The sequence below is a fragment of the Calypte anna genome, chromosome 1 (assembly GCF_003957555.1).
Source record: "Calypte anna isolate BGI_N300 chromosome 1, bCalAnn1_v1.p, whole genome shotgun sequence".
Lineage (NCBI taxonomy): Eukaryota > Metazoa > Chordata > Aves > Apodiformes > Trochilidae > Calypte > Calypte anna.
In genome coordinates, this window is record NC_044244.1 from 187,433,385 (window position 1) to 187,458,924 (window position 25,540).

The window sequence follows — 25,540 nt, forward strand, 5'->3', positions numbered from 1 at the left end:
TGTTGTTAGTTTGACTATATTGGTGATGGAGAAGACAATCTGCCAGAATGACAGAAAAATATTTGGGGTTATGAAAATTAAGTTGAAATCTTCAGTTATAGTTTTGATTACACAAAACAGAATCATGCCTGCAATCCCATCTCTAGCTATACATGAAGAATATCACATCTGGAACACTGATTAAGGAGACCACTGAAGATGAACAAAGAGAGAAAAGCCTCTTGGGATGTAATGAAGGAGAACTGTGAAAGAGATGTATGTATCAAATCCAGTCACTATTTTCAGGCTGATTTTCTAAAGAAATTAGGTTTATGCCACCAAATTACCTGTCTCATCCATAGGACTACAGTTCTGTATTAACAATTTGCATTCCATTAGCCCATTTTAACCAAATTGAGTTGGGAAGAAGAAAGAATGTCCCAAGTTCCTAAATCATCTTGTCATACATCAATGGCACGGTAAGAGACAAGAACTCAAATCTTAGCTTTACTGGTGGCACTTAGTGCCACATCACTGTAACAGTTACCTGTCCTCTCTGGTGATCAGCTTGTGTAGCACTTGTAGCTACTCAATACTGAGCATAGGGATTTATCCTCCCCCAACCAAATGCAGTCCTTAAGACACCTTTTTATATTCAGGCATGTCTGCCTCTAGAGAGAGATTGCAGGTTGTTTGTTTTGTGTTTGTTTTTTAGTAAAGAAAAATAATATACAAATATATAGTAAAATAAAGTGTGCTGAACAGCACTGGCACAACTCCTCCGAGGAAGAGGATTTCCTCACCTGAACTAAATGAGTTTTCAGCAGTCATCCTCAGCACCTCTTGTAACAATCTGCTTGTCTGTTTGCTTTGCCTTGGACTTCCATGAAGGATTTGTTCCTGATAGCTTCTTATGCTGGAAGGTGAGCTGCCATCTTCAGCATGGGAACGACTGTGACGTTTCACAAAGGCAAATTCCCCAGTGCGTAAAATGGGAAAAGATTCTCCACCAAAAGAGGCCGTTTTATCTGAATTCACAACATATAGGTACAGAAATGCAGGGGTTTTGTTTTGTAAAAAACAGCTAAAGCATTATTCAGGTTGAAATATTATACAGCTTACACACTCATCAAAAAGTAATTACTAAGTCAACTATTTTAAAAAAATCATACTGATTTTTCCACTCAGCAAATCCACAAAAACTTTCAGTAGTTTTTCCAGATTCAGGGACAATGTAACTTCTCTGCTCCAGCTTCAAGACTTTTTTTCTCCACAACACACCCTACACAGCAGCCCTTTTTGGCTTCTAACCCAATAAAAAACCTCAACTTTTTACAACCTACCAATACCAGTGATTAAACAGGAATAAAACACCCATGGATCATAACAGGATTACACAGGATTACTCAGCAACCGAGTATCCTACGCTCTAGAATTCCAGAAATATTTCACAATAAATACATTTTCAGAATAAAAATATTTCAGAAAATTTTTGGAATACACTTTTTCTTTAAATTAAGATTTGTAACACTAAGCCAAGTGCTTTTGAGAATCTATTCTTCAACCAAAACCCTCACCAAAAAACTTGTTAATCAAGATTCCAAATTGATCTAACAAGAATTATTCTGTATAAAGTGATGCTGACTAGCATGAATTACCTCTCTTTAATTAAAAAACGTTCCGTATCAGCCATTTCATTATTTTGCTCAAGATGAATGACAGCCTGACAGGCCTAAAAGTACTCCAATTAATTTAATTGTTCTGCTTAGCTCTTGTAAAAACAATGGCACAACACCAAAGCTTTTGGAAAACACTCACTGAACTTTAAAACAAACATTTACAAAACATCAGTTTGTTGTACCTCTTGATTAACATTCCTTATAAGGCATTGTATGAAGAATGTAACAAAGGTACTCACTGATAACTTTTGTTTACTTGCTCTCCAAAATTTTTATGAAGAGTATTTTGTAACTGAAAACTAAAAAAATTATCAAAAAAACTCCTGTAGACACTTGACACTAACACCTTATTTCACACTCACTTTCTTGGTATGCTGAAAACCCAAACCTTTAAACACTGCCCATCAACTCTGATCATTCTCTTTACAATTACTGTACAATTGTCTATTACACAGACCCTGCCTAACAGAAGAATCAAAAGGGAATTTAAGACATGGAATTGCAGTGAATTTTCTGAAATTGTTTCAGTTACACTTTTCTAGACAGACACTAATAGGATAAACTTTTCTAAACTGTAACCTATTTTTTTTTCTGGTATATAAATTATACCTTAAAGGAAAAAGCATGTGCTATTATTTCAAAATTAAGTATCTCAAAGTATCCTCAGAAAAGATTAATTTCCTCCAATCTGTGTTTTTCAGGGACAGCAGAATTTATTATATATTTTTACATCCATATATATATATATATATTTACCTGCAAAAGAAATGTTGCAGCTCTTTGGAGTGTCTACCTCTGGTATAACACTGAGCTCATGTTGTTCCAAATCAAGTCTTAACTTGACTTTTGTAACAGGTGGTTTGGAAGATCTCCATTTCTGTTCTCTACCTAGAACTTTGATAGACTGTTCTGTAAAACAAAGGTTTGCACACTATATAATATGTCTATATTTATATATGTCTATATAAATGTATGTGTATATACATATGTGTGTATATATATGCACACACACATTAAAATTAAAAAATAAAATTGAAAAAAAAAAACCAATCCAAAGCTCACAGAGATGGAAGAGAACTTCATCTCAGCTGCAAAATGAGAAAAATAAGAAAAAATACTGTGCAGCCTTACCACGTTGCTCAGTTGGACCAATGCAGGGTGAAATCATTTCACTCCTGCCACAGTTGTCTCGTTGATGGTTTTCTGAGGCTGGGAACAAGTCAGTCCTATTAATCCAGTCAGCCTTTTGTACATCTGTCATTTCTTCATTTCTGCAGATGTGTCTCACCTTAGAATGGAGGGAAGCTATTATATATAAGGTTATATTTATACTTATGTAGTAAACCAGCATTTCCTTCTGTGTGCATCCCATGCAGGGCAATATTGAGCACTTTGAGAAAGTGATTCAAGTATGCAAGATACTGGACAGACTTGCTTAGCTTACAAAAACATTTGGGCATATATGTACTTTGGGCATATATGTACATATATGTAGCTCTACAAACCTTAATAGGCTAAAACACAATAATTTACATTTTCTGTCTTTGTAAGATTAGATCAAAATACTCAGCAGTTTTAACAGATACAGTTCCTGTAAAGTTTGCTTTTAGTTTTTCAGATTCCTGATTCAGGAATTCTAGCTGCTCGGAGACTGAAAAAGCAAAGACAGGGACTTTAGGCAACAGTTGCTTTTCTAAGAAGGCTTCCACTTAAAAAAAAAAAAAAAAAAGGCAACAAAACACAAACTACTTGAGAAACTCAAAAATAAACTTGGATTTGTCTTGTTACCCAGAAACTAGCAAAAATATAAGTCAGGAGTGCACCCACAAAAGCAATTTCCTAACAGGTACACATAAAAATTAAATTTAAAAATAATCTATTCAAAATATTTACAATCTCCTTTAATGTACTGCTTAAGGATTTTAATAGAAGAGCTACTTTGCACATACAGCTGAGTTTCTAGAGCTGAAGAAAATTATACCTGCAGGTATTCAGACAACATAGCACTAAGCACAGAAGTTGATACTATTTCTGTTAGGCTGAACAAAACAGCACTCTTGGGGCTTACAGGAAAGAACTACTGATTACAAATCACAAGTTCTAATGAAAATTTTCATTACAGTAAATCACCTAAAACTACCAACACTCCATGGGATACTTTACTAAGTGGAAGCATTCACTCTGAAGTTTGACCATCTACTAGATGACACACCATGCAAAGCATTTATAAAGCCTACCTGCTTGTTCAGAAATTCTTTCAAAGCCTCTTGATGCCTTTGCATTTGTTCCTTCAATTTATCTTGCTTCTGTAAAAGTAGGTGTTCTTGGATTTTCTGTCTAGAAAGAAGAGCTTCCCTTTGTGCATCTAGCTGTTCTTGCAATTCTTTTAAATACTTTTGCTGAGCTTGGATGTTTTCTGTTGAGATCAACACTCTGTCCCTTAAATTTAGTATATCAGAATAATTTAACAAAGATGCATGTCCTGGTTTTGGTATCAAGAATTCCTTAACACTCTGGGCCTTAGTTTCTTCACGAGATAAGGTCATGGGTTCAGAAAGACTGAGGGGTTGTTCAAGGCTTGTTTTGATAGCACTCTCTGCAGATTCCTGCTGATATGCCAAAGAATCAACGGGGGCTGCCTGAACTATACAAGACCTGGTTGCTTCTGGCATGAAGGGGGTCCCAGGTGAAAGCACTTCTTCAGCTTCTGTCTCTGTTTGATGGTTCCACATCTTTGGAGATGACTCTTTGAAGTGCACTGTTCCTAGAGGCTCAGAGGAATCTTCTGCAGGCACAGCAAACCTAACCTGTTGTACACGTGCTTCTGGTTGCATTCTTGCTGCAGTGACATCTCTCATGACTAAATCTGATGGCAAATGGAACCGAGATGGTTCCCTGGTATGGTCACTGGAGGTTTCCAGTACTTCCTTTTGTTCCTGTGTAGGACAGTCACATGACAAGTGAAACTCCCCAGGCTTCAGTTTCAATGCTTCTAAAAACTGCACCTCTCTTCCAGGACAAACCTTATGCATTTGATCTTCCTGTTTGCCCAAAGATGGGTTTTGCAACCCATGCAATGTTCCTGAGCACACAGGTAGTGACTGTGCATGCTCTTGTGCATGAACTTGTTCAAATGACTGGTACTGTGTTGGCTGCACTCCTTGCCTCTGTAGAAGTTGTTTTGACACAGATTTTAAATTAATTGATTCTGTTTCCAAAGAGCTTGGAGATGCTGCAGAAGTAGATATGCATCTTTGCTTCAGTTTTTTCTGATACTCCTGTAGATGCTTTGTAGCTTCTTCAATGGTCTGTTTGTGCAGCCTGAACACAATGAAAACATGAATCTTTCAAAGTGGTGCAAGGATGAACATTAATTTCTTTAATAACAGCAATTAAAATTATTCTGAAACAGTTTGAATCAGAATTCTATGTGATAAAGGAATTTACCTATTTTGCTGTAGAAGGCGTTGTTGATAATCACGAATCATCTGTAAAGAGCTGTCTTCTCTAGGACTCCTGGTTTCTGATACAGTCGTATTTCCAGTCTAATCAGAATAAAATATTTTTAAGTGCAGATAAGTCACAGAAAACTATTAAATCAAGAACCTTAAACTATATGTTCTTTCCCCTACGTTTACAGAAGCCACTCACTACCATCATTTGAAGTATGCAAGATCTCAGCATGAAGAAACAAAACTAAAGGATTTTTTGGAACAGATGGCCCACAGCTACAGTGTCTCTTGGCAAGTGGTGCATACACTGTCAAAGTCAATGGTGCTTACAGCAGCTTAACTAAAGGTGGTAAATATATCCAGCAGCAAAATTAGGGAGCAATGATCCAACAGGCAATCAGATCCTCAGAGGAGTACAGCTTGTGGAAATGATTCGAGATTTAAAAAAATATTACTTTCCTTCAACACCCTCAATAAATTCCTCTCCTTTAAAGATTGTTTGAGATCTAGACAAACATAAAGGTGAGGATTTTTGTCCCTTCTTGCCCCTTATTGGTTTTATTTCTTCTTGCAAAAGGGTGTGTGTACAGGCACGTACTCTAATCATACTTTACTAACAGGCATTTTAAACAGCCATGCTGTCCCTGGACTATGCAAAGACAATTCAATATTTGAAGTATGGTGATGTCATGTGAAATACAGGCTTCTGCATTAGGCAGAAGGAAACTTTTACATGTGCAAAACTCTGATTCACAGCCTAAGAAAAAAATTCTCAATTACTTTAATTTAAAATCGGCAAATTTTAAATCCTGAGATTTATAATAACTGAAAACCTACACAATTTTCTACAGTTCTTCACCTCATGTTCCACTTTGGCCTGATCATCTGTAGAGGGAACACTGGGGCCTTGTACCAGCTGAGCTTGCTCTTCCTCCTCCTTTTTCTTCTTTGCCCCCTCTAAGCAGCTTTGCATTTGGATCTTCAGAAAATCAGCCTCCAAACGTGTTCTCTCTTCTTCAATTTGTTTAAGCAAGGCCAACTGTTCCTGTTTCTGTTGCTCTATCTGCTCATTCTGTCAAGAAAAATGAGTGAGCCTCTAGAACTGAATGACAAAAATCAGAGAACCCTCAAACACCACCACACACACAAAACCTTGCTCCAACTTACAGCAGCAATTATATTGTTTGTGACAGGCTTTCCAAATTGCAGGTGGCCTTCAGTAAGAATTCTTACATTTACAAAATAATTGTTTCACTGGCTAGATATTTCTAATAGTCACTAGTGAACTCCTATCTGTCCTCAAATTAACAGAACTGATAAGATCAGAATATACCACAATTTCCCAGAGACTGCAAGTCTTTTTCTTAAATTGAATTCAGAAAGCTACTTTTCATCAAGAGTTCAACACATTTAAATGTTAATTCAAGGCTTAAAAAACTTCTGAAATAACTGAAGTATAACCACTTTAAGACCACTCTAAGTCTGTGAAGTGGTTTGTTTTTTCTCTTCCCATATACCTATCAGCAACAAATCACTTAGAACCACAGGCAGAAATGACACATATACTTCTAGAATGGAAACGAACAAAAACCTCAAAGTACTGGCAATTCTGAAGTGGACAACAGCCTTTAATGTGACAGCCTGGGTGGGGGTTGTCAGGAAAAGCAACCCAGTAAAAAGCTAGATCTGAGAACAGTTAATGTGGGCTTAGTAATACATACACCCAGGCAGGTGCAAAGTGGGAGAAAACAGAATTTAAAGAAACTTCCACACTTCCACAGAGGATCTGTTGCTTCTTTCTGTTCTGTAAAACAACACTATTTTGTCAAATTTTTGTTTCCTGTATTTTGAACATAAACCCTACAGTTTAAGATTGTACTAAGACCCAAATTTCTATTTTAGCTTCTTAAAATAATAAACAACTACATTAATAGCTGGTAGATCAATAAGAAACACAAAAAAGAAAATATAATGAAATGTACCACAACACATGCAACAAAATAAAACAGTTCTTATTTTCTAACTATAACAAATGTAGCATTCCGGTAGATACAAGTTATTTTCTGCAGTTGTTTCCTAGTTAGTTTAAAACCCAAACAAAACCAAACCACAATAAAATTAAATACTCAAGGTTTGTAAGGTTTTCCTGTCACTCTAAACACATTCCCACAGACTTTGTTACTAAATGAGGTTAGTTTTCAGACTTGTTTATTGTTGACTAAATCAAAGGCATTAAACTACAATTGGAATTCTCATTTACTCATGGGGCAGCATCCCTCATCTGGAACTTATGATGCTTTTAGAAACTGGGTTTTTCCACTCTATTTGAAATTCCAGCTAGAGCGAAGTAATTTTTTAAAATACACAGAAACTAAGCATAGGAAATGTTACAGTAAAGGTTTATTGAAGTGTTACACACATGCTAAAAGGGTCTACAGCTGCTGTACAACTTGAAGCATTTTGAAGTGTCCTGTAAATATCTTCTTTTACACCATAACTAAGACAGCACACACACTCACCCACTTTTGTCTCTCCTCTTCCATTCTAATTTTAGCTGCTTGTTCTTGAGGATGGATTAAAGCTGAATTTTCAGATGCAACTCTATTTTCCAACATTTTCGGAGAGTCTGAAATGTACAGGTTATTAAACTGTAACTGCAGTCAGGAAGAGCCTTGGATTTTCTTTACATCTTGCTTTACAGTTTCCCAACCTCTTTAAACAAAATGCCTAAGATGCTCTTTAAAAGATTACCACCTTTATCCCACCACTCTGTCTCTATAAGCTTTAGGTTTTTTTGTACTGAAGTCTCTAATGGCTCATCATCATGTGTCTTCCTTGACTATACAGTAATGACCCAGCTCTAACAGCACAGTTCTTCTACCCAAATTACTTGGCAGCCTGATAGCAAGATCATCCTGAGGAATAAAAAGCCACACATCCTACTGCACAAAAAGCAAGCCTTTATCCTGTCCCATCAGCTTCAAATAGCAACACTTTCCCCAGAGGCACGTTTTCACTCATGCTGCACTCTCCAATCCCCAAACATTATGCTGGTGTAACCATGTACACAATTGAACTAAATCACTTAATGCCATTAAAAAAACCCAAGCATCCTATGAAACCATAACAACAGCCACAACTTGATCAAGTTAATATTTCAGAAATCCCACTCTCATACAAGTTCAACAACTTAAGCACTAACACAACCAAAGGAGCACAAATGATAGAAACTGGAAGCAATTCCAAAATTATTTGACTACCAAAAAATTGCTATAAATTCCAGATTTACAAAGAGGCTTCTCAGAATGCTACCTAGAAGTAGGAAAAAAGCACCATGATTTCATCAGCTCATGCTTCTCTTGTGCATTTCCAGCTGTGAATCTCTGACACATCTGGCTTTTCCAGTGCAACGAGTACAGAACTTCAATGCAGAGTTCTGCACTGAGAATTCTACTTCTGGAGGCAAACACCCAGTCAAGCATAACATCACCAAGTGTGACAACAATTTGGGCAACATTTAAGAGACACAAAGATATTTTAGGCATCTTTTCTCCTTAAGAACTTAGTGGGCAAGTTGGACATAAGAGCAAAATATCTCCTATTTGTGGTTTCAACAAATCCACAATGCACTATGTAAAAAGACAAAAGAATTGTACTTTCTGGCAACATTATATAACACTATTGCTGAATATTCATTAAACAGTTTTGTTACAGTTCACCTGTATAAGTCTTTTTCCTCCTACTCCACAAATTTTGATGCAAGTATGTATCACGTACCTTTGGCTTCAGGTACTGTGTTTTCCTGTTGCTCACAGCTAAGTTCTAAATCACATAATGGTCTCTCTTCACTAGCAATTGTGCCTGATTCAATAGTCTCACTTTCACTCTGAATGTCTTTCTCACTTTTTGATGTCCACTCCTCTTTTTGGTTTCTGATCTTGTTCAGTAATTTCTTTAAGACAAGTTTTGACTGAAGTTGACGAGTTTTTCCTTCTCTGTGATCTGTAAAGAATAAGTACTATTAAGAGTTTTGGGTAATTATTATATTTGCATTATAAAAAAAAAAAACACACCACACTTTCTGTGTACACAGTTGCACAAATAGCTCAGGTATATTGCCAAGTTTTAAAAGCTTGACAATATTTTCTCTTACATGAAAGAGGAGCAGCAATTTTTAGCATGCTCTAAAAGGAGATGGTTGTAGTGTTTCACAGTCAGATTACTCCCAGGCTACACTGTTGCCTAAATAAGCAGAACTATTCCCCCCACCCCCCGCATGTTCCTACCCTTTCCTTTGTATTAGCACTGGCAACAAAATGCACCACAGACTGAAAAACAGATTGTAACAGCAAAGGAATGTGGCAGAAATGCTTGGTCAAACAGCAGATTTCAGTGTCACACATCTTGTTCACATGGTGTTATCCTGTACACACCACAGAGTAAGTGTGCTCACACATGCAACTGCTGCAGACAACTCACACTACAGAGTAACTCAATCAGAAACCTGAACATAAAGGACAAACAATAAGGAGACTTAATAGAAATTCAAGCTTTTCAAAACATAAAATGAAAAAAAGTATATTTAAGTTCACATACAAGCATCATGCCATAATTAACATTAATTATATAGGAAAAATTATGGCTACTAGCACTATAGTTCTTACAACAATTACAAATAATTCTGAGTATACTGAAGTACATTAAAGCAAAAGTAACATTTTAATTTTTAAATTTACAATCATCAGAGTATGATCATCTATGATAAACCTCATAAGCTACTTGATGCTACTTCACAGGCATTAAGGAATTTTAGTACTCAGGACAGTTAATACTGATGTTTTTTGCTATATTAAACTAAACCTCTTCTACTATAAACCCAAAATGTTAAAGTTGAATGCCAAGTTAAAAAGTTTTACTTTCTGATTCATTGAGACCATCCTCTTCTATCATCTGTCCCAATTCTTCTCCAGTATCACAAGCAGATTCTGGTTGAGTGTCACAAGGAGATTCTTGCTCCAAAGAGATATCAAGATCTTGAGATCTGACAGAAGGGGTTGGCAACGGTTGTGGCTCAAACTGCAGAATCAGATCTCCTTTCACTTCTGATTAAAAGAACACAAATACACAAAATGACCAACTGGAATAAAAGGGAACAACATTGCAGGACTACACTTACCATACAAATTCCTAAGAAGTTAAAATATCAGTAGCTTGTTTCACAACAGATTTAATCCAACTTGTTTGTTTTTCTCCAAAACAGAAGATTCAACATTTTTTTGATCATTAGCCACATATCAATTCAGAAATTCTACAGTATTTTCCACTAGAATATGCTACATCTTTCAACATAAAAGTTCATCATAAAAGGCTAATCTTTACACAAAAACCAGCACGCTGGAACAACTACATGCAGGAGTATCCCAGTAAATTCCATCAGGGAAAAAATGCACATCCTGACTTAGCTACTCACAGGGCTGTCACAGGAGAGAATTATTACAGGGTCCAGGGGTGAAATCCTACAAAACAAGTCAACAGGAGTTCTACAATCACCTTCCTGCCTGAAGGGATTACTGCTCAGAAGGGGTGTGGGACACATGGGAAAATCATCTTGGGATTGTACACTTATAGACATTCAGGGGAGGAACCAAAGGCAGGGAAAAGAAAGGTTCAGGTTAGTCTGGGGAGGAACAAGTGTGAGAAAGAATGTAAGAATAAGGGAATAAAAGGAGCAGGGCCAGTGAGCACAACGTGTCTGGCCATGCACTGTGCCTAACAGCCTATTTGTCTTATTAAATTCTAATCCTAAGTGAGGATTTTGTATGCATGGGGGGGGGGGAGGGAGTGAGGGGAAGAAGTATACAAGGGCAAGCAATTGGAGTGAGGACCAAAAGTCAAAGGGGCACCTATGTCCAAAAGTGCTGCAGAGACCAAAATAAATGACTGCATAGTTGTGGATACATCAGCATGCAGTGGCTAGCAAACCACAAGCCAGACTAGCCAGCTTATGAGCTACATGTCAAGCAGCCACAAGACCAGGCTGGATACCAGAGCACAGATCATCTGCAAGCAGACTAGGAGAAGGATCAGGAGATCTAAGCTTTAAGTCAGCTACAGGGGAGACCATGGGGTCTCAGAGTTAACTGAGAAACCTGCTGTGACAACAGGAGACAAGGGCATCCAGAGACAGGTACTGGGTAGAATATTTATGGTCAGTTACCACAGGGCTCCATAGTATGTGAATGTCTGTGCATAAATCCAAACCCATTTGAGTCTGTGAGGCAACAACTGGAGTGGAACAGCAAGCAGGTCTCAGGGATTCACATGCCCCAGAGCCAGCAGCTGAGAAGGTTATGGATCAATGGATCAAGGGGCAGCTGCCAGGCAGAATGGGTGCCTAAAGCCACTCAGTGAGGAATCCACAATACATACCTGAGCATACCAGTGCATATGTGGACATGAAAGGTAACTGGGAAGCTACAGGGTCCAGGATGAATTACTGGACAGACTGGGTGTTTAAGAACTGTTACTGGAAGGTATCCACAGTGTGATGGGTGGAGACCCTGGATGCAGGGGACTGAGTAGATGAAGGCCAGCTGTTGGAGGAATCCACACTGTCTATGTGGACATACATCCCACTAACAGGCCTCCATCCTGATCAGCCAGAGTAGTGAGCAGGATGAGGCCATTTGTGCTGTTTGTGTTTAACACAAGTGCTTTTTTTCCTGTGCTGGGCTGCATTCTGAGAGGCTGTTCATGTGTGTGCCTGCTGTGAATACACACACATCCTTGGCTACTGGCTGGACCTAAGAACAGGCAGCTGCAGCTGCCTCTCCTTTACCAGGATACCAGATTCAGGAACCTCCAGATTACTTACTCCTGTCTTCACTGTACATATCTTCAAATGCAAACTCCAATTCCCTCTGCCATTCTTCTTTTATTTCCATGCGTTTGTATGCAGGCAGAAAGAGCTGAGGTGGTAGCTGTGCTACAATCTGTTTCCTGAGCATCCGATCCACATTCTGCATTTGCTCAAGTTCTTTCAGTAGCCTTTCCCTGTCCTGCAGGCAGAGAGAAGGAACAACAAACATTTATTTAGTGTTCACGTTCAAACAGCCACATGTCAGGACTGAGAAAATACTTTCATTTGGTTACCATGAAGTTTTTTTAATCCTTATGGTTTAAAGTTAAATTTTATTCTAGGGAGAAGGTGCTTCCTTGGGAGAAGGACATCACTGACCTTTAAACACAGAAGTCATTGACACTACCTAGCAAATTCAATGTTAAATAAAGGATCTGAATGTACACCTGCAGGCCAACTTTCCCCAACAGAATTAAATCTTCTGTTTTAAAAGCTAAATGAGTAACTTTGGCAAGTACTTTTGTTAGCTTAGGCTTCATAAATTTCTGCTTCTTAGGAAGTGACCTAATACTCTTGGTACACATAATTATGCATGAAAGCTGTTTAAATAAGTTTTATGTCAAGTTTGCTTGGATTTTTTTCCTATTAACTTAAGGAGCATCAGTAGTATTTCCACAGGTTCCCATTTTAGTTAGGTTATCCATTCAGGGTAAATCACACCTCAGCTGAAAACCAGGAAGCTTTTGCTATTTCTAGCATCCAAAAATACTTTTAAAGATAACAGACAATTAAAAACATTTAAAATATATATATAAAGAAAATCACAGTATAACTCTAGGAACAAAGATGTTTCTCAATAGGTTCAAGTTTTACTTCTTAAATGAAATAACTTCAGTATTTCCAGACTTCTAGACTGAAACATCCTCTGTCTTTGAGCAAACCTTGAAAAGTTTTTAAAATATAAAAAATACACTAATTTATTCTTCTGAGGCACAGAATAATCAATTTCAACTAAAGCTTATGTGGAAAAGTAGATGTCACCACTTTTTAGAACGTTTATCTTCATTGCTACCAATTGGTTAACAGATGGTCAAACACTAAGATGATAAATATTTAAGGATGTTTTTTTAAAGAAGCAACCAGTTTGATGTTTAATAAACACATAGTGAAAAGTCCATTTAGACCATCATTTTTCCTCTTGTAACTATAATGCCTTTACTAATTACCTATCTAGAACCTACTGTTTGTGTTGACATGAAAACCAAGCACAACTGGTTTGCCTACCTGAGCCAAATGGACCTTCTTTAAGGCATGACTTCCTCTGAGATGTGCCTTTTCAAGCTGCTCCCTTCTCTCCCTCTCTGCCTCTCTGTGTTGTTCCTCCAAACGTTTCCCTTCTTCTTCAGCAGCTAACCAAGCATCTGGCTGGCAGTCAATCAACAGTTCAGGCCATGAAATTACTTGTAGTAGTTTAAAACATACGTAACAATAAACAAACAAAATAATTCTGCAGCAAAAGAACTTTTAAAAGAGACATACAATGCCATATGAAGACCCTTGAAGGCTTATAATTCCTGTCTGCAAGCAGACTTGGTTTTGTCCTTGAAGCTTGTCCTTGAAGAAAGAGATGCATATTTACATACTCCCTAAGTGTAGATATCAAAGTGTCCTTGCTTCAACCTGTACTACAGACAATAATTTGTATTATTTGTTATTATATACAGGGTGAAATGAATAATAGAATCAATATTACAGATTGACTACATCTATCCTCACGTTTTTGTTCTACACAAGGGGGGATTAAATGTAAAATTCAGAAGCATTTTCATTTTCACTTGGGACACCAGAAACAATCTGCAATTTTTAAGTAAGAAAAATCTAACATATTAAAATTATAAGATACTCAAGTGAAGAAAAATTACTGCACATAAGCAAGGCTACAAAGATTAGAATTTTGGAACTCTCCATGACAAAACTGAGCAAACTACAGTATCTCTCTCCTCTTGTTTTTTCCTGGTCCTTCAAATGTTAAAACCTAAATCTTCAGGAATGAAAATTTCATGAATGCACTGAATATTCATTTAAAAAATTACTGACATCTATTTTATAGTCTAAAAGAGGCTGAACAGGAACTTAGATTGTGGTCTCACATCACCAATAACCCAAACTGTGGTTTGGTTCACTTTCAAATAGCAATACCCACACACAAAAATCATCCCTAAGAACTCAGCTCTTGCTCCACCTCTCACTCTTCCCGGTCCTCCCTCTCTTCTGACCTGACTTCAGCTTTTGTCCAAGTGTACTGTAAGTGTGAGTCAAACTTTTCCACTTGGCAAAAGTGGAGAGGGACTTCTTACAAGGGCATGTAGTAACAGGACAGCCAACAAACATGGCTTTCAACTGGAAGAGGGGAGGATTTAGGTCAGACATTAGGAATTTTTTACCATGAGGGTGGTAAGCTGGCACAGGTTTGCAGGGCAGCTGTGGATGCCCCATCCCTGGAAGTGTCAAGGCCAGGCTAGATGGGGTATTGAGCAACCTGGTCTACTGGGAGATGTCTATGCCCATGCAGGGACAGGTTGGAACTAGATGATTCTATGAATGTTAAATATGAACTGCTGGTGTCCAGAAAAAGTACACAATATAAATAGACAAATGCAAACATGTATCACAGATGTTTGGAGTTATTCACCTGCTCTTCATCCACTTCTCTGTTCACATAAGGCTGGGAAAGATGGTAACGTGTAAGAGAAAAGTTGCCAGCACTATGGGGCTTCAGTGCAGGAGTCTTCTTCACTTCAAAATTCTAGAAAGAAAAGTGCAAGTACAGCTGTATTAGACAACAGGATCTCTAGCAAAGCAACTAAACAGAAGATAAGTGGTCTGTACACTTAACTTAGGATTAAAAAGAAAGCCACCCCTCAAAATTAAACCTCAGACTTCTGAATGATTAAAAAAATGTAAAACTAGCAAACTAGAAATTAAGAATTTAATCAAACATCCAGAATTTTATCCAAAAGCTATGAAGATGTGAGAGTTATGTTGCGGGCTACAGTTTTCCAATTAATCTCAAAAGCAATTTAGGTTGGAAAAAATTCAATTTGTATCTTTACTACACCTCATGGCAGAAGCACAGCTGTTAAGAATCCACCCATACTTCCATCAAGAAGCTTGCAAAACTTTTTGCCTCAAGCAGTAAATAATTCCGTATCAAAATCTTGCAAAACTGGAGCAGTAATGTATTGTGAAATTTAAAAATGACCAAACTCAACTCTACAGGTGTTATGAACAATCAAGAAGATTATGGTAACATTTTTAGGTTGCGTTTCCATTACATAAAAATCCTAAAAGTTCACAGAAAAAAAAAGTTCATAAGACACTGTAAAGCTTGTCAATAAAATGGTGTTTATAGTTTAACTTCAATTAAGTAACATCACAGTTGGTCTAACTAAAGACTCAACATCCTTCTGAGTATTAAACTTCATTTCGGTAACAGATGGAGAGTAAAAACACTTCTTTAGTAACTGTGTAAAACAGTAACCATGTATCTTCAGAAATGTTACTTATATTCTAAGTAATCTCTAGGTAATCCTGCAATGAACAACACTGCCGTAGCTCAATGCTATAGAATTTTATCCAACTGTTATTGCCACAGAACATCAGATTATGATCACAGTTATGTTTAATAAGCTATTTACATAACTTGACTCAAGAAACTAAGCATGGTTATGCAGATGGACTTTAAATCCTGTGAATTACAGAAAATTACAAGTTAAGCAATTCAAATTCAGTGCTTTCTGAGTATACATTTGCAAGACAAAGCCCCACATTTTCACCACCCTACCCCAAATTGACAGCTAACATCTCATTTTCTCCCTCCATACAGAACTAATAAAAAACCACAGCCATCATCTCTGATCTTCCACTTAGCATTTATCCCAGGTAGCACCTGATACCCAGTTATTCTTGCAAGAATATAACTTCAGCCTCTGCACTCCCAGCAACAGATCCATGACTTAAACAGGATACTGACCCTGATCTGTCATCCTACACATGCACAAATGCAATTGTACCAGAGCCTGGAGAAACCTAAACAAAGCCTTCTTGCTTGCCTAGGTAAAAAAGATTACAGAAGGGAATTTTACATTGTAAAATGCAAAATGAGATGCATTACTGAGGTTGTTAGATGAAAAGTAGTTACAGTACTGTGTCTTTTTAGTTGCTACATCATCTACAAATACGCATGTTAACTGCAGCTGACATTCAGTCAGCAATTGGTAACCTGGTTTTGGTTTCTTTGGGGTTTTAGTTTGGTGCATTTTGTTTTGTTTTGTGGGGTTTGTTTTTTTATTTTAATGGAAAGCATCATAATAGATCTTAAGCTGCAGGAGTTACGAGAAGCAGTGCTGCAACATCTCATGCTTTTCCAACAATGCCAAACTGAGCAACACAAACTTCTGAAAACCAAGAAATGAAAAGTCAGAGTTTTCACTGTACAGCCTTTATCTGCTCTGCAGCAGACACATGCAAACAATATCATGTGGAACAACACAGAAAATAGCACCACAAAAGACTGACTGAATTTACCTCAACTGTACCACATAGGACCTTATTGCACCTGCTCTAAATTACAACTTTGCATATATTTCACCAAAAATAATAGCAGACTTGGCCATTCTCTTGCAACACTTGCTTTGACCTTCACTCATAACCAACAAAACCCTTCAGCAGCCAGTGAGGAGACCCACAGTGAATTGTGTACTGAGGGATACAAATAAAACTATCCAGGCACTCCCACTTCTCATTATTCTCAAAATGGTGAGGCAGCTTTTGCAGACACATCAGTACCAATGTAATGTGCTGGGTGTAACTGAGAAAAGCTTTGATGACTTCACTAGCTCCAAGAGGGACTCGTATTCTTCAAGCCTCTCTCTTCTAGTCAGTGGTCTAAATACACCTGAAACCCAAAGGTCTGAAAGGGCACAAGAGCACATAAGGCAACAAACTCCACATTAATGAAGTTCCATTAAATTAAATTTAGTGGCAGTTAACTCCAATGTAGAACTGCACGTAAGGTTCCTCCTGCAGTTCAGATCTGCAATCCTGCAGTAACTTCTGTACCTATGTAGAATGTCTCTGAAACCAAAGAAGCATGAAGATAAAAAGTCACCCCCTAAAAAGAGTAAAACAGAATTAAAAATGTTTATCTACTTTCCTCCTCAATAACCTTAAGTACCACTTTCCCATTAAAAATAAACAGCTTACTCTGCATTTAGCATTCCTAACAGGAAAGCAAAGGCACTGAAGAAAAAAAAAAACAACCAAAACACAGCTACCACAGAGCTACCTTTATTACAGAACTAAACAAAATGATACTACTGCATCATTATGACAGAAGGCTGAGGTGTTGTGTACATGCTGAGAAAGATAAGCAAATAGTTTATTACCACTGTGGTTATTAAATGAAAATGAGATAGTGCTAAAGTTTAGAAGACACATTAACCACAAAAACAAGACCTCAGATGATGAACAATAAAATACACACATAACAGGAGAACACATATAAACAAACACTAGCAAAAGGTCTGCTAATACACAAATAAATTTACTGATTATTGCTGAACCATTTTCCTTATTGCATGCAAACAACAACTTCTGATACCATGTTGTGAGGAGGCTAATTAATAACTCATTACATCACACAGTCCCCTGAAACTGTCGTCATTACTGCATCATGGTTACATACCTCAAGAGGACGTGGTGGAGGTGGCAAGCTTGCAACTTTGGCTGCTCTTTGTTTTTCCACTTCCAGAGCATGTTTACGTGCATTTATTCGCCTTGGGGAAAAAAATAAAAACAAACAAACAGTCCCCACAAACACACAAAAAAAATCCACAAGAGAAGAGAGAAGGAAAATTAGTCAAGCAACAATGACAAGACTGTGCAAAATAAAAGGCAAACCTCAAAAAAAGCAGATTCAGATGTAACTGAACTGAATGCTTAGGAGATATGGCTGGGCAAGCACACTGAAAAGTCAACAGAAATTATGCTGGAAGGCAGCACTGGAGAATTAGCATCCTGAAGTAATACAGAAATGTTAATACTCACAGGCTTCCAAGCACCAGAGCACTTTTCACTTACATTTCCAGAAAGCACTGCATGACTTCAACAGATTTAAAGTGTGGACAAAACTAAGTATCTGATACGGAGATGTCAGCTGTACTCAAGCACAACTATACCCAAGAGTACACAGCTCATTTTTCATGCCAGCTCAAGTTTGATCCAACCTGCTTTGCTTAGAAAACCAAAACACCACAAAGAAGGAAGACCATGACAAATGCAATAGGTCCTTTTTTCAAGTGGGTAATGTTCCATTAGGAACTGGCTGGAGAACATTTCATATGTGACTGAATAGCTGTCAGTCAACAATCTAGACTGAAAATAGCAGTGGAGAGAAAGACTCCACAATCATTTAGAGTCTATAAGGCCAGCTTACAAACTTGCTTATAAAAATACAGTTCTTCTCAAGATCCACAAGCTTTGTCCACAAGCATTATTTCTTTAACCCATGGAATTTTAAGATTTAAAAGGTCCTAGCAAGAAGCACCAAGATTTTTGCCTTTTAGCTTATGACATTGTAAATGCATTTTGTGCTTAATAAAACCAGGTAACTATTGCATACCAGGCTTGCTCATGAAGTAATTTTTCTTTTTGGTACTTCTGCTCTTTCAGGGCTTTCCTGTGTCTCTTCTCTGCTCTTTGTTTCCTTTCCTCTGCTTGTTTTGCAAGTGCTTCCAAGTCAGGTTCCTTAAAAATAAAATATCACAAGCATTTAATACAGGATTATATTCACTTTTCACACTATCAGTGTGATATTTCAAAGTAGTTCTAGTAAGAATCACAAGCTCAAAATTACTTTCTACTGAATTAGAGTTAAAATACCAAGTTTTCCTTCTAATGCCATCTTCTTTACTCTCTTCTTCTCTACCACCACATTCTCTATCTGCCACATTCCTCAGCCAATGTAAAAACAATTGATGTGGAAATCTTAGCTTCTCTCTGCATCTTTTTGACAAAGAGAGTAGTACCAATATACTCACACATTTTAGCAAATGCTGACTAAACTGTACACAGAAAACATATTACTACCTTTCAGTCATTAGAGTATTACAAAGAAATGTTTCTGTTGACTAGTTCTCTGTTCTTATGGATATAGAACCAGTTTTCCACAAACTCATCCATCCTAGCATTGGAAAAGACTTTGCAAATCTTTGATTTAGATTCTTCATTTTAGGTATGAGGAAGTATAATGTTATTTTACAGGGGTTACACCACAGAACTCTGAAGTCCTTGGCTTCTATGACTTTCTATGTCACTTCAGTAATACAGAAAAAAAAGTGTATTTTCTTAACCATAGAAAAGATACTGTTAAATGATAAAGAAAAAAAGTTACTATATTACTGGCATACTTGAGACAATGACTCACCACGTGCAATTCAGTTAGGTACAAACATACACTATCACATATGTGTACAGTCTAATGTAAACAAAGTAACTGTTAAGAGTGCAAAGCAAAAGCCTGAGCAGATGGTTCTGCTAGACCATTTAGTCCTCATCTTGTGGAAAGGTATCTGCAAAATAATACATAAACACTTCTAAGTTTCCATTCTTAAAAAAGTATGTGTTTAGGTATTAGGAAAGCAAGATCAAGAATATTAAAAAAAAAAATCAAACAGCAATCTTGGTGTTTCTCGAACATCAAGAATTTCTCTGAAACAGCTTGATGTGATTGTCACTTACATTCTCCTTGGCTTGTCGATGACCCTCACCAATTGCTCTTAAGCTTGATAAATACAGTTCTTCTAAAGCTTTCATCTTCTGATCCTGGGCTTTCTCCCATTCAGCTCTCAGTGCCTCCTCTAACTGATGCAGTCGTTCCTCTCTCCTTTGCTTCACTTTCTGCCTTATGTGCAAGGCAATATACTTCTGCTGCTCTCTAACCTGTAGAAATAGCATTTATGTTTTGTCACCAACTCTAAAAAGCACAGTATTTTTGGCACTCAAGCCCCCTTTCACAAAATACACAACATATAAAATTACAGCCATACTTGCTGTAGCCTCAATTTTCTTCTTCTTTCATATTCTTCTTTCAGAAGCATGGTTTCTTCATTAGGACTTAGCCTCAATTTCCCAACTTTCCGCTTCATCTTTGGAAACACTGAGCAATCAGTTTCTATGAGAACATGAAAAACAGAAATGGTGCATATGTGATATAGGTAAACCAGCTATAACCAAGATTGACATAACATTCCTGACATAATCTTAGAAATCTGTGGTATCTAGGACTGTGAATGACAACTATTCATGTCTGTCCCAATATTAATCAACACTGGCATTGTCTGTCAGTGTCAAAAAAAGGAACAGCTTTTTAACTTCTATACTGCACAGCCAACCCTGTCACAGTTCTACATCCACACCCTACACTGTGGGCCAGACAAGCATATCTGCAGTGAATAGCAAACACCACTCCTGGGAAGATTTAAAACCAAACCAAAACAAAAAAACAACAAACCTGCTCAAAACGACACAGTAAAGCAGGCTGGACACCTAGGTGATTTGTATTGACATATTCTCATATTGAGTTTTTAAACATTTTTTACTGTAGCCCATGGTTTTCTGCCTTGAAGACTGAAACTCCACCAACAGTCTGCCTGCCAACCATTTCACCAGAATGCTAGAATTGCTCACTGACAAATTCTAGAGTTTTCTTAAGCAGAGATTTCAAATTATGTTTCCCTAGAGACTCTTGTGGCTATGTTAGCTCTACATATTGCTTCCCATCTTCCTAACAATTAAAATTTTCATCTGCACAGCAAAAGAACCCAATAAATAAACCCAACATTTTCAGCCTGATATGTAGCCTAGTCCAGAACTGCCCACCTCTCTTTATTTGATCTTTAACTATTTTAGTCTCCAAAAATATTGTTACAAAACAAAACAACATAGACTTTCAAAAGCCATTGCTTAGTCCTCAAAATCAAAAGCTCATTACTAATGAACAATCCACATAGCACTAGCAACATAGCTAACATGTTATACCTGTAAAGATTTTTTTTCGGTGTGATAAATTAAAAAAAAATTACAAAGCTCTGAAGAAATCGGGTGAGGAGTAAAAACGAAATAATTATCTATAAGATACTTCTGGTATAGTGTCATTAAGCCAGTCAATCCCAGGTTCATTACAGAATAAACAGAGACAAGAGTATCAAGGTTCCTACCAGCCTTCCCTTATTCATCTGATGAGGAACAAAAGTTTATCAACACACATACCTAAGGAGCAAATTACTTCTTCCCCATCCTCTCTCCCCAAAGGAAGGAAAAATTCAGAGGGTGAACAATACTAAGCCTAGATCTAACACTTAAAGGCTAGGAGCAAAAGCAGGTAACACAAAGGCCAAAGTAGCCAACATGTGCACAGATCAGCAATCGGTAAATACAGGACAGCTGAACTGAGCCAGCCTTCCCCAGAGGCAACCAGAACACCCCGTACTGCCCTGCCGAGGACAGGCAGCCGAAGCGCTTGTCTAGAATCATAGAATTGGCTGGGTTGGAAGGGACCTCAGAGATCATCGAGTCCAACCCTTGAACCACCGTTGCGGTTGCTAGACTATGGCACTGAGTGCCACATCCAGTCTCTTTTTAAATATCTCCACTATATATCCACTACTTCACTGGGAAGCCCATTCCAATGCCTGATCACCCTCTCCGTAAAGAAATTCTTTCTAATATCTAACCTAAACTTCCCCTGGAACAACTTAAGACCATGCCCTCTTGTCTTGTTGAAAGTCTGGGAAAAAGAGACCAACCCCCACCCGGCTCCAACCTCCTTTCAGGGAGTTGTGATGAGGTCTCCTCTGAGCCTCCTCTTCTCCAAGCTGAACACCCCCAGCCTCTCCTCACAGGGTCTGTGCTCGAGTCCCTTCACCAGCCTGGTTGCCCTCCTTTGGACCCGCTCCAAGCAGCGCCCCGGGCTCAGCCCTGAGCCGGGCAGTTGTGTCAGAGGAAGCGCGGGGGGAAAAGGGGTGGATACAGCGTGAGGAGCGCTTCCAGGCCCCGGGGAGAGCCCCACGGCCGGCCAGCCCTGCCCGGGAAGCCCTGGGCCCGCTCCCCATCAGCCACCACGGGGAAGCGACCACTGGGGCTGCGGCTGCTGCAGCTCCGGCAGCCCGAGTTGAGGAGGGACAGTGCGGAGGGAAGGGGAGAAGCAAGGGAGAGGGGAAGAGAAACAAAACGGCGAGGGGAGTTGTGAAGAGAAGCAAACCGGGGGAGAAGGGAAAGGGAGAAGAGAAGCAAAGGGGGTGGGGTGTAAGAGAAGTAAGGGGATGAGGGGGAGAGAGACGTAAGGGAGGGGGAGAAGCAGAGGAAGATCCCCCGGCACGGCTGCTCACACCCACCCGCCTCCGGCTGCGCTCTCCCGGCCGCCGCCGCCGCCACCGCGTCCCCACAACGCTCCCCCCGAGCCGCCAATCACCGGGGCCGCGGCGGGAAACCTCCGCGCATGCGCAGTAAGACCCCTCAGCCCCCGACCGCCCCGCCTCCAGGCTTCCCTCCTCACCCTCTGCCTAAGCCCCGCCCCCGTCTGACGGAGGCCAATGGGAAGTGAGGAAACCCGTAACTGGCGGGGGGGGGAATGGGGCCGGCCTGGCCGCTGCTACAAAATGGCCGCTGAGGGGCTGGAGGGTGGTGGTGTGTGCCGCGTTACTGCGGGTCTTGTGGGGTTTTTCTCATGCTCCCTTCCCAGGGACTTATTTGAACACGGTTAATGTTCTTCCTGCTTCCTCGGGCTGTGTCAGTATGTGTTTGGAGCGGTTTATTACTGTAGTTTTCTCACGGCACTGCAGATGCGGGTCCCGGTCAGGGACTAAAGCTGGTGTGGGAGGGGTTTTGGGTAAGCTCGAGGTGGTGAGGGAGGGAAACTCAGCACTGCTGGTTTTACCTCAGTACTACTACCTGTTTTGCTTACCATTCCTTATAGATGCACTGTGTCAGTAGGGTTAAATTTCATAAATTCATAAAATTACAGGATATCGAGTTGGAAGGAACCTTAAGGATTATCTGGTCCAACCTTTCCAGGTAGGAACACATTTTAGATGAAAAAAGGTGCTTCTACAAGGAGGAGAGCTGTGCTGCTGACTCAGCCTCATAACTAAGGCTGATCTTTCTTTTATAAGTCTATTTTTGAACTAAAGCCTGGTGCCACACACCTGTTTCCTTCTTTGCTTTCATTTCATGATTTAGGATTTTATTGTATGTGTGAGAATTGGAGCAGCTGAGATTTGGAAGTGGAGTCATTTGATATCCTTAATTTATGAGGAACGTAAAACAGCAAAAACTTGTTACTCATGTTGAGAGAAAGAACTCTGTTGCACATACAGATGAAGTAAGAGAGTCTGTGCTGGACTGTTACTTTACATTGGGTGTTTCCAGAGCCTGAATCATAGAATTGGCTGGGTTGGAAGGGACCTCAGAGATCATCAAGTCCAACCCTTGATCCACTACTGCTGCAGTTACCAGACCATGGCACTAAGTGCCACCTCCAGTCTCTTTTTAAATATCTCCAGGGATGGAGAATCCACTACTTCACTGGGCAGCCCATCCCAATGCTTAGTCACCCTCTCGGTAAAGAAATTCTTTCTAATGTCCAACCTAAACCTCCCCCGGCACAACTTAAGACCATGCCCTCTTGTCTTGCTGAGAGTTGCCTGGGAAAAGAGACCAACCCCACCCTGGCTCCAACCTCCTTTCAGGTAGTTGTAGAGAGTGAGCTGCTGCTGCTGCTGCAAATTTGGGAGAAATGGTTGTGACTTGACCAACCAGCAAGGCACAAAGAAGATCATTGGTTGTCTTGAACTGAAATATGAGTACATAGTACAGCTACTTGCTGTAGCATTTTCTTCTAGAAACTGGAAAAGAACAGATTTGTACCAGAAGCTGTCATAGTATCACACCATATTGTGCCTTACAGGACTGAAAATGGGAGATCTGAGATTCCTTGGTAAAACAGCAGTTCAGAGCATGCAGATGCATGGCTGCACAGGAAATACCCTAAAAAAACCGCAAAACAAAAGACATGCGCATAGGAAGAAGAGGTAACATAGCAGTTGAGTGTGCTTTCCTCCCAGTCTTCCTCATTTTACTGCTAAACTGTCTTATTCACAGACTTCTGTGCTATGGGATCAGTTAGGGAGATAATTTCCTTTCTGATGAGTTTGCAACTTGCTGCAAACTGCTGACTGTAATAGTTGGTACCAAGTTAATACCTGATTGTGCATTAAAGACACCCAGATGTTTCACAGTATGCATAATGAATAAATTAAGTGTGAGCAGTGTGCTTCCAAATGTATTTTCCAGTCTCCTTATTGGATTTTTTTGTCCTTCAGCATTTTCAGTATGGCAGTGCTCTCCACAAGAACATCTCTTCTAAATAGCTTTATCCTGCAGGTCAACAGGTAAAAAAAATAAATTGAAGACAGTCTATTAAGAGAGTAATTGAGATTATAGATTTTAGAATCCGCTACTTATAGAATGTGAAGGAGGTCAGATATATGCTTCTCAATTATACTACTGGAAGAAAGAGATACTCTGAAACCTGCATGTGCTGGGTATGAGTTCAAGGGTATTTTCTAGTCAATGTAGTGCAAAATTATTTCTGCTACCACTTAATTTACATATATATACTGAAAAACAGGGGTTTTGGAAATTTTAAGATTGTAATGTGTTCTACTTCTTATTAGACCAGTTAGAATCACAGTATTACAGGCCTGCAATACTTCTTTCCTCTTGTGAAGCAGACAGCGATCCTTTTATAAAAAGTAAGTAATAATGCAGCAGTATCAGTGTGTCTAGCCAGGGATACATAACACTGGAGATAATGGCTTCCCTGTGCTTCAGTTCCTGGTCATATTTCTCCTGGGCAAAAAGAATAATACTTGGAGAAGTTACCTACAAACTCCCAAGATAGCTGGGGAAAATTGTGAATTTACTTTAAGGAACAGAATGCTTTCCATGCATAAAGAATGTCTTGGAGTGTGAATACACACAAAAACACAGATTTGAAAGAAGTTACTTTGTATGGTGTTTGAAGAATGGTTGTGTGGCTAAAGTTTGCTGCTGAGCTGACAGGCAGTCTGCATTCAGGAGCCACAGTACAGGTCTTGTACTTTCCTAGGGAATGGTTTCTGGGAGTGTGAGTGTCCAGACTTCCCTGTCACAGCAGATGTTTATTCTGCTGATGAACCATTGCAAGAGATTATCTCAGGCCCGTTGCCCTGGTGTGCTCTGTTAAATCTGGAGTTAAATCTCACACTGAAGAGTGAGACTGGAGTTGCCTTTGTGTGGCCTGAGGGAACAGACTCCCTGCATCTCAGGTTGAGCAGGCCACCATATGCAACCTACATCTCTTACTGCTGTGCTGGAGCTCTCCTTCCTTTCTGCATTAGAGATTCTTAGCTGGCAACTTCTTTCTCTCACAGGAGAAGGATGACCTCACAGGCTCTTCTGCATCTTCAGCA

The 25,540-nt window shown here is 39.1% G+C and overlaps 1 protein-coding gene across 1 annotated transcript in view; it reads right to left on the reverse strand.

Annotated features, from left to right (window-relative positions):
• CEP295 (centrosomal protein 295) overlaps window positions 1-22,507 on the reverse strand; it is a 38,723-nt gene extending 16,216 nt beyond the window's left edge. Inside the window, exons 1-17 of the mRNA XM_030454648.1 lie at window positions 22,424-22,507; window positions 20,078-20,202; window positions 19,770-19,970; window positions 18,652-18,776; window positions 17,716-17,806; window positions 14,662-14,775; window positions 13,254-13,394; window positions 11,985-12,168; window positions 10,027-10,212; window positions 8,888-9,112; window positions 7,630-7,736; window positions 5,970-6,182; window positions 5,106-5,203; window positions 3,896-4,979; window positions 2,790-2,946; window positions 2,415-2,567; window positions 783-1,007 (exon numbers count right to left, since the gene is read on the reverse strand). Coding sequence (XP_030310508.1) covers window positions 783-1,007; window positions 2,415-2,567; window positions 2,790-2,946; window positions 3,896-4,979; window positions 5,106-5,203; window positions 5,970-6,182; window positions 7,630-7,736; window positions 8,888-9,112; window positions 10,027-10,212; window positions 11,985-12,168; window positions 13,254-13,394; window positions 14,662-14,775; window positions 17,716-17,806; window positions 18,652-18,776; window positions 19,770-19,970; window positions 20,078-20,176 — 3,403 coding nt within the window. The 5' untranslated portion in view covers window positions 20,177-20,202; window positions 22,424-22,507. The remainder of the gene's footprint in view (window positions 1-782; window positions 1,008-2,414; window positions 2,568-2,789; window positions 2,947-3,895; window positions 4,980-5,105; window positions 5,204-5,969; window positions 6,183-7,629; window positions 7,737-8,887; window positions 9,113-10,026; window positions 10,213-11,984; window positions 12,169-13,253; window positions 13,395-14,661; window positions 14,776-17,715; window positions 17,807-18,651; window positions 18,777-19,769; window positions 19,971-20,077; window positions 20,203-22,423) is intronic.
• Window positions 22,508-25,540: the final 3,033 nt, after the last annotated feature.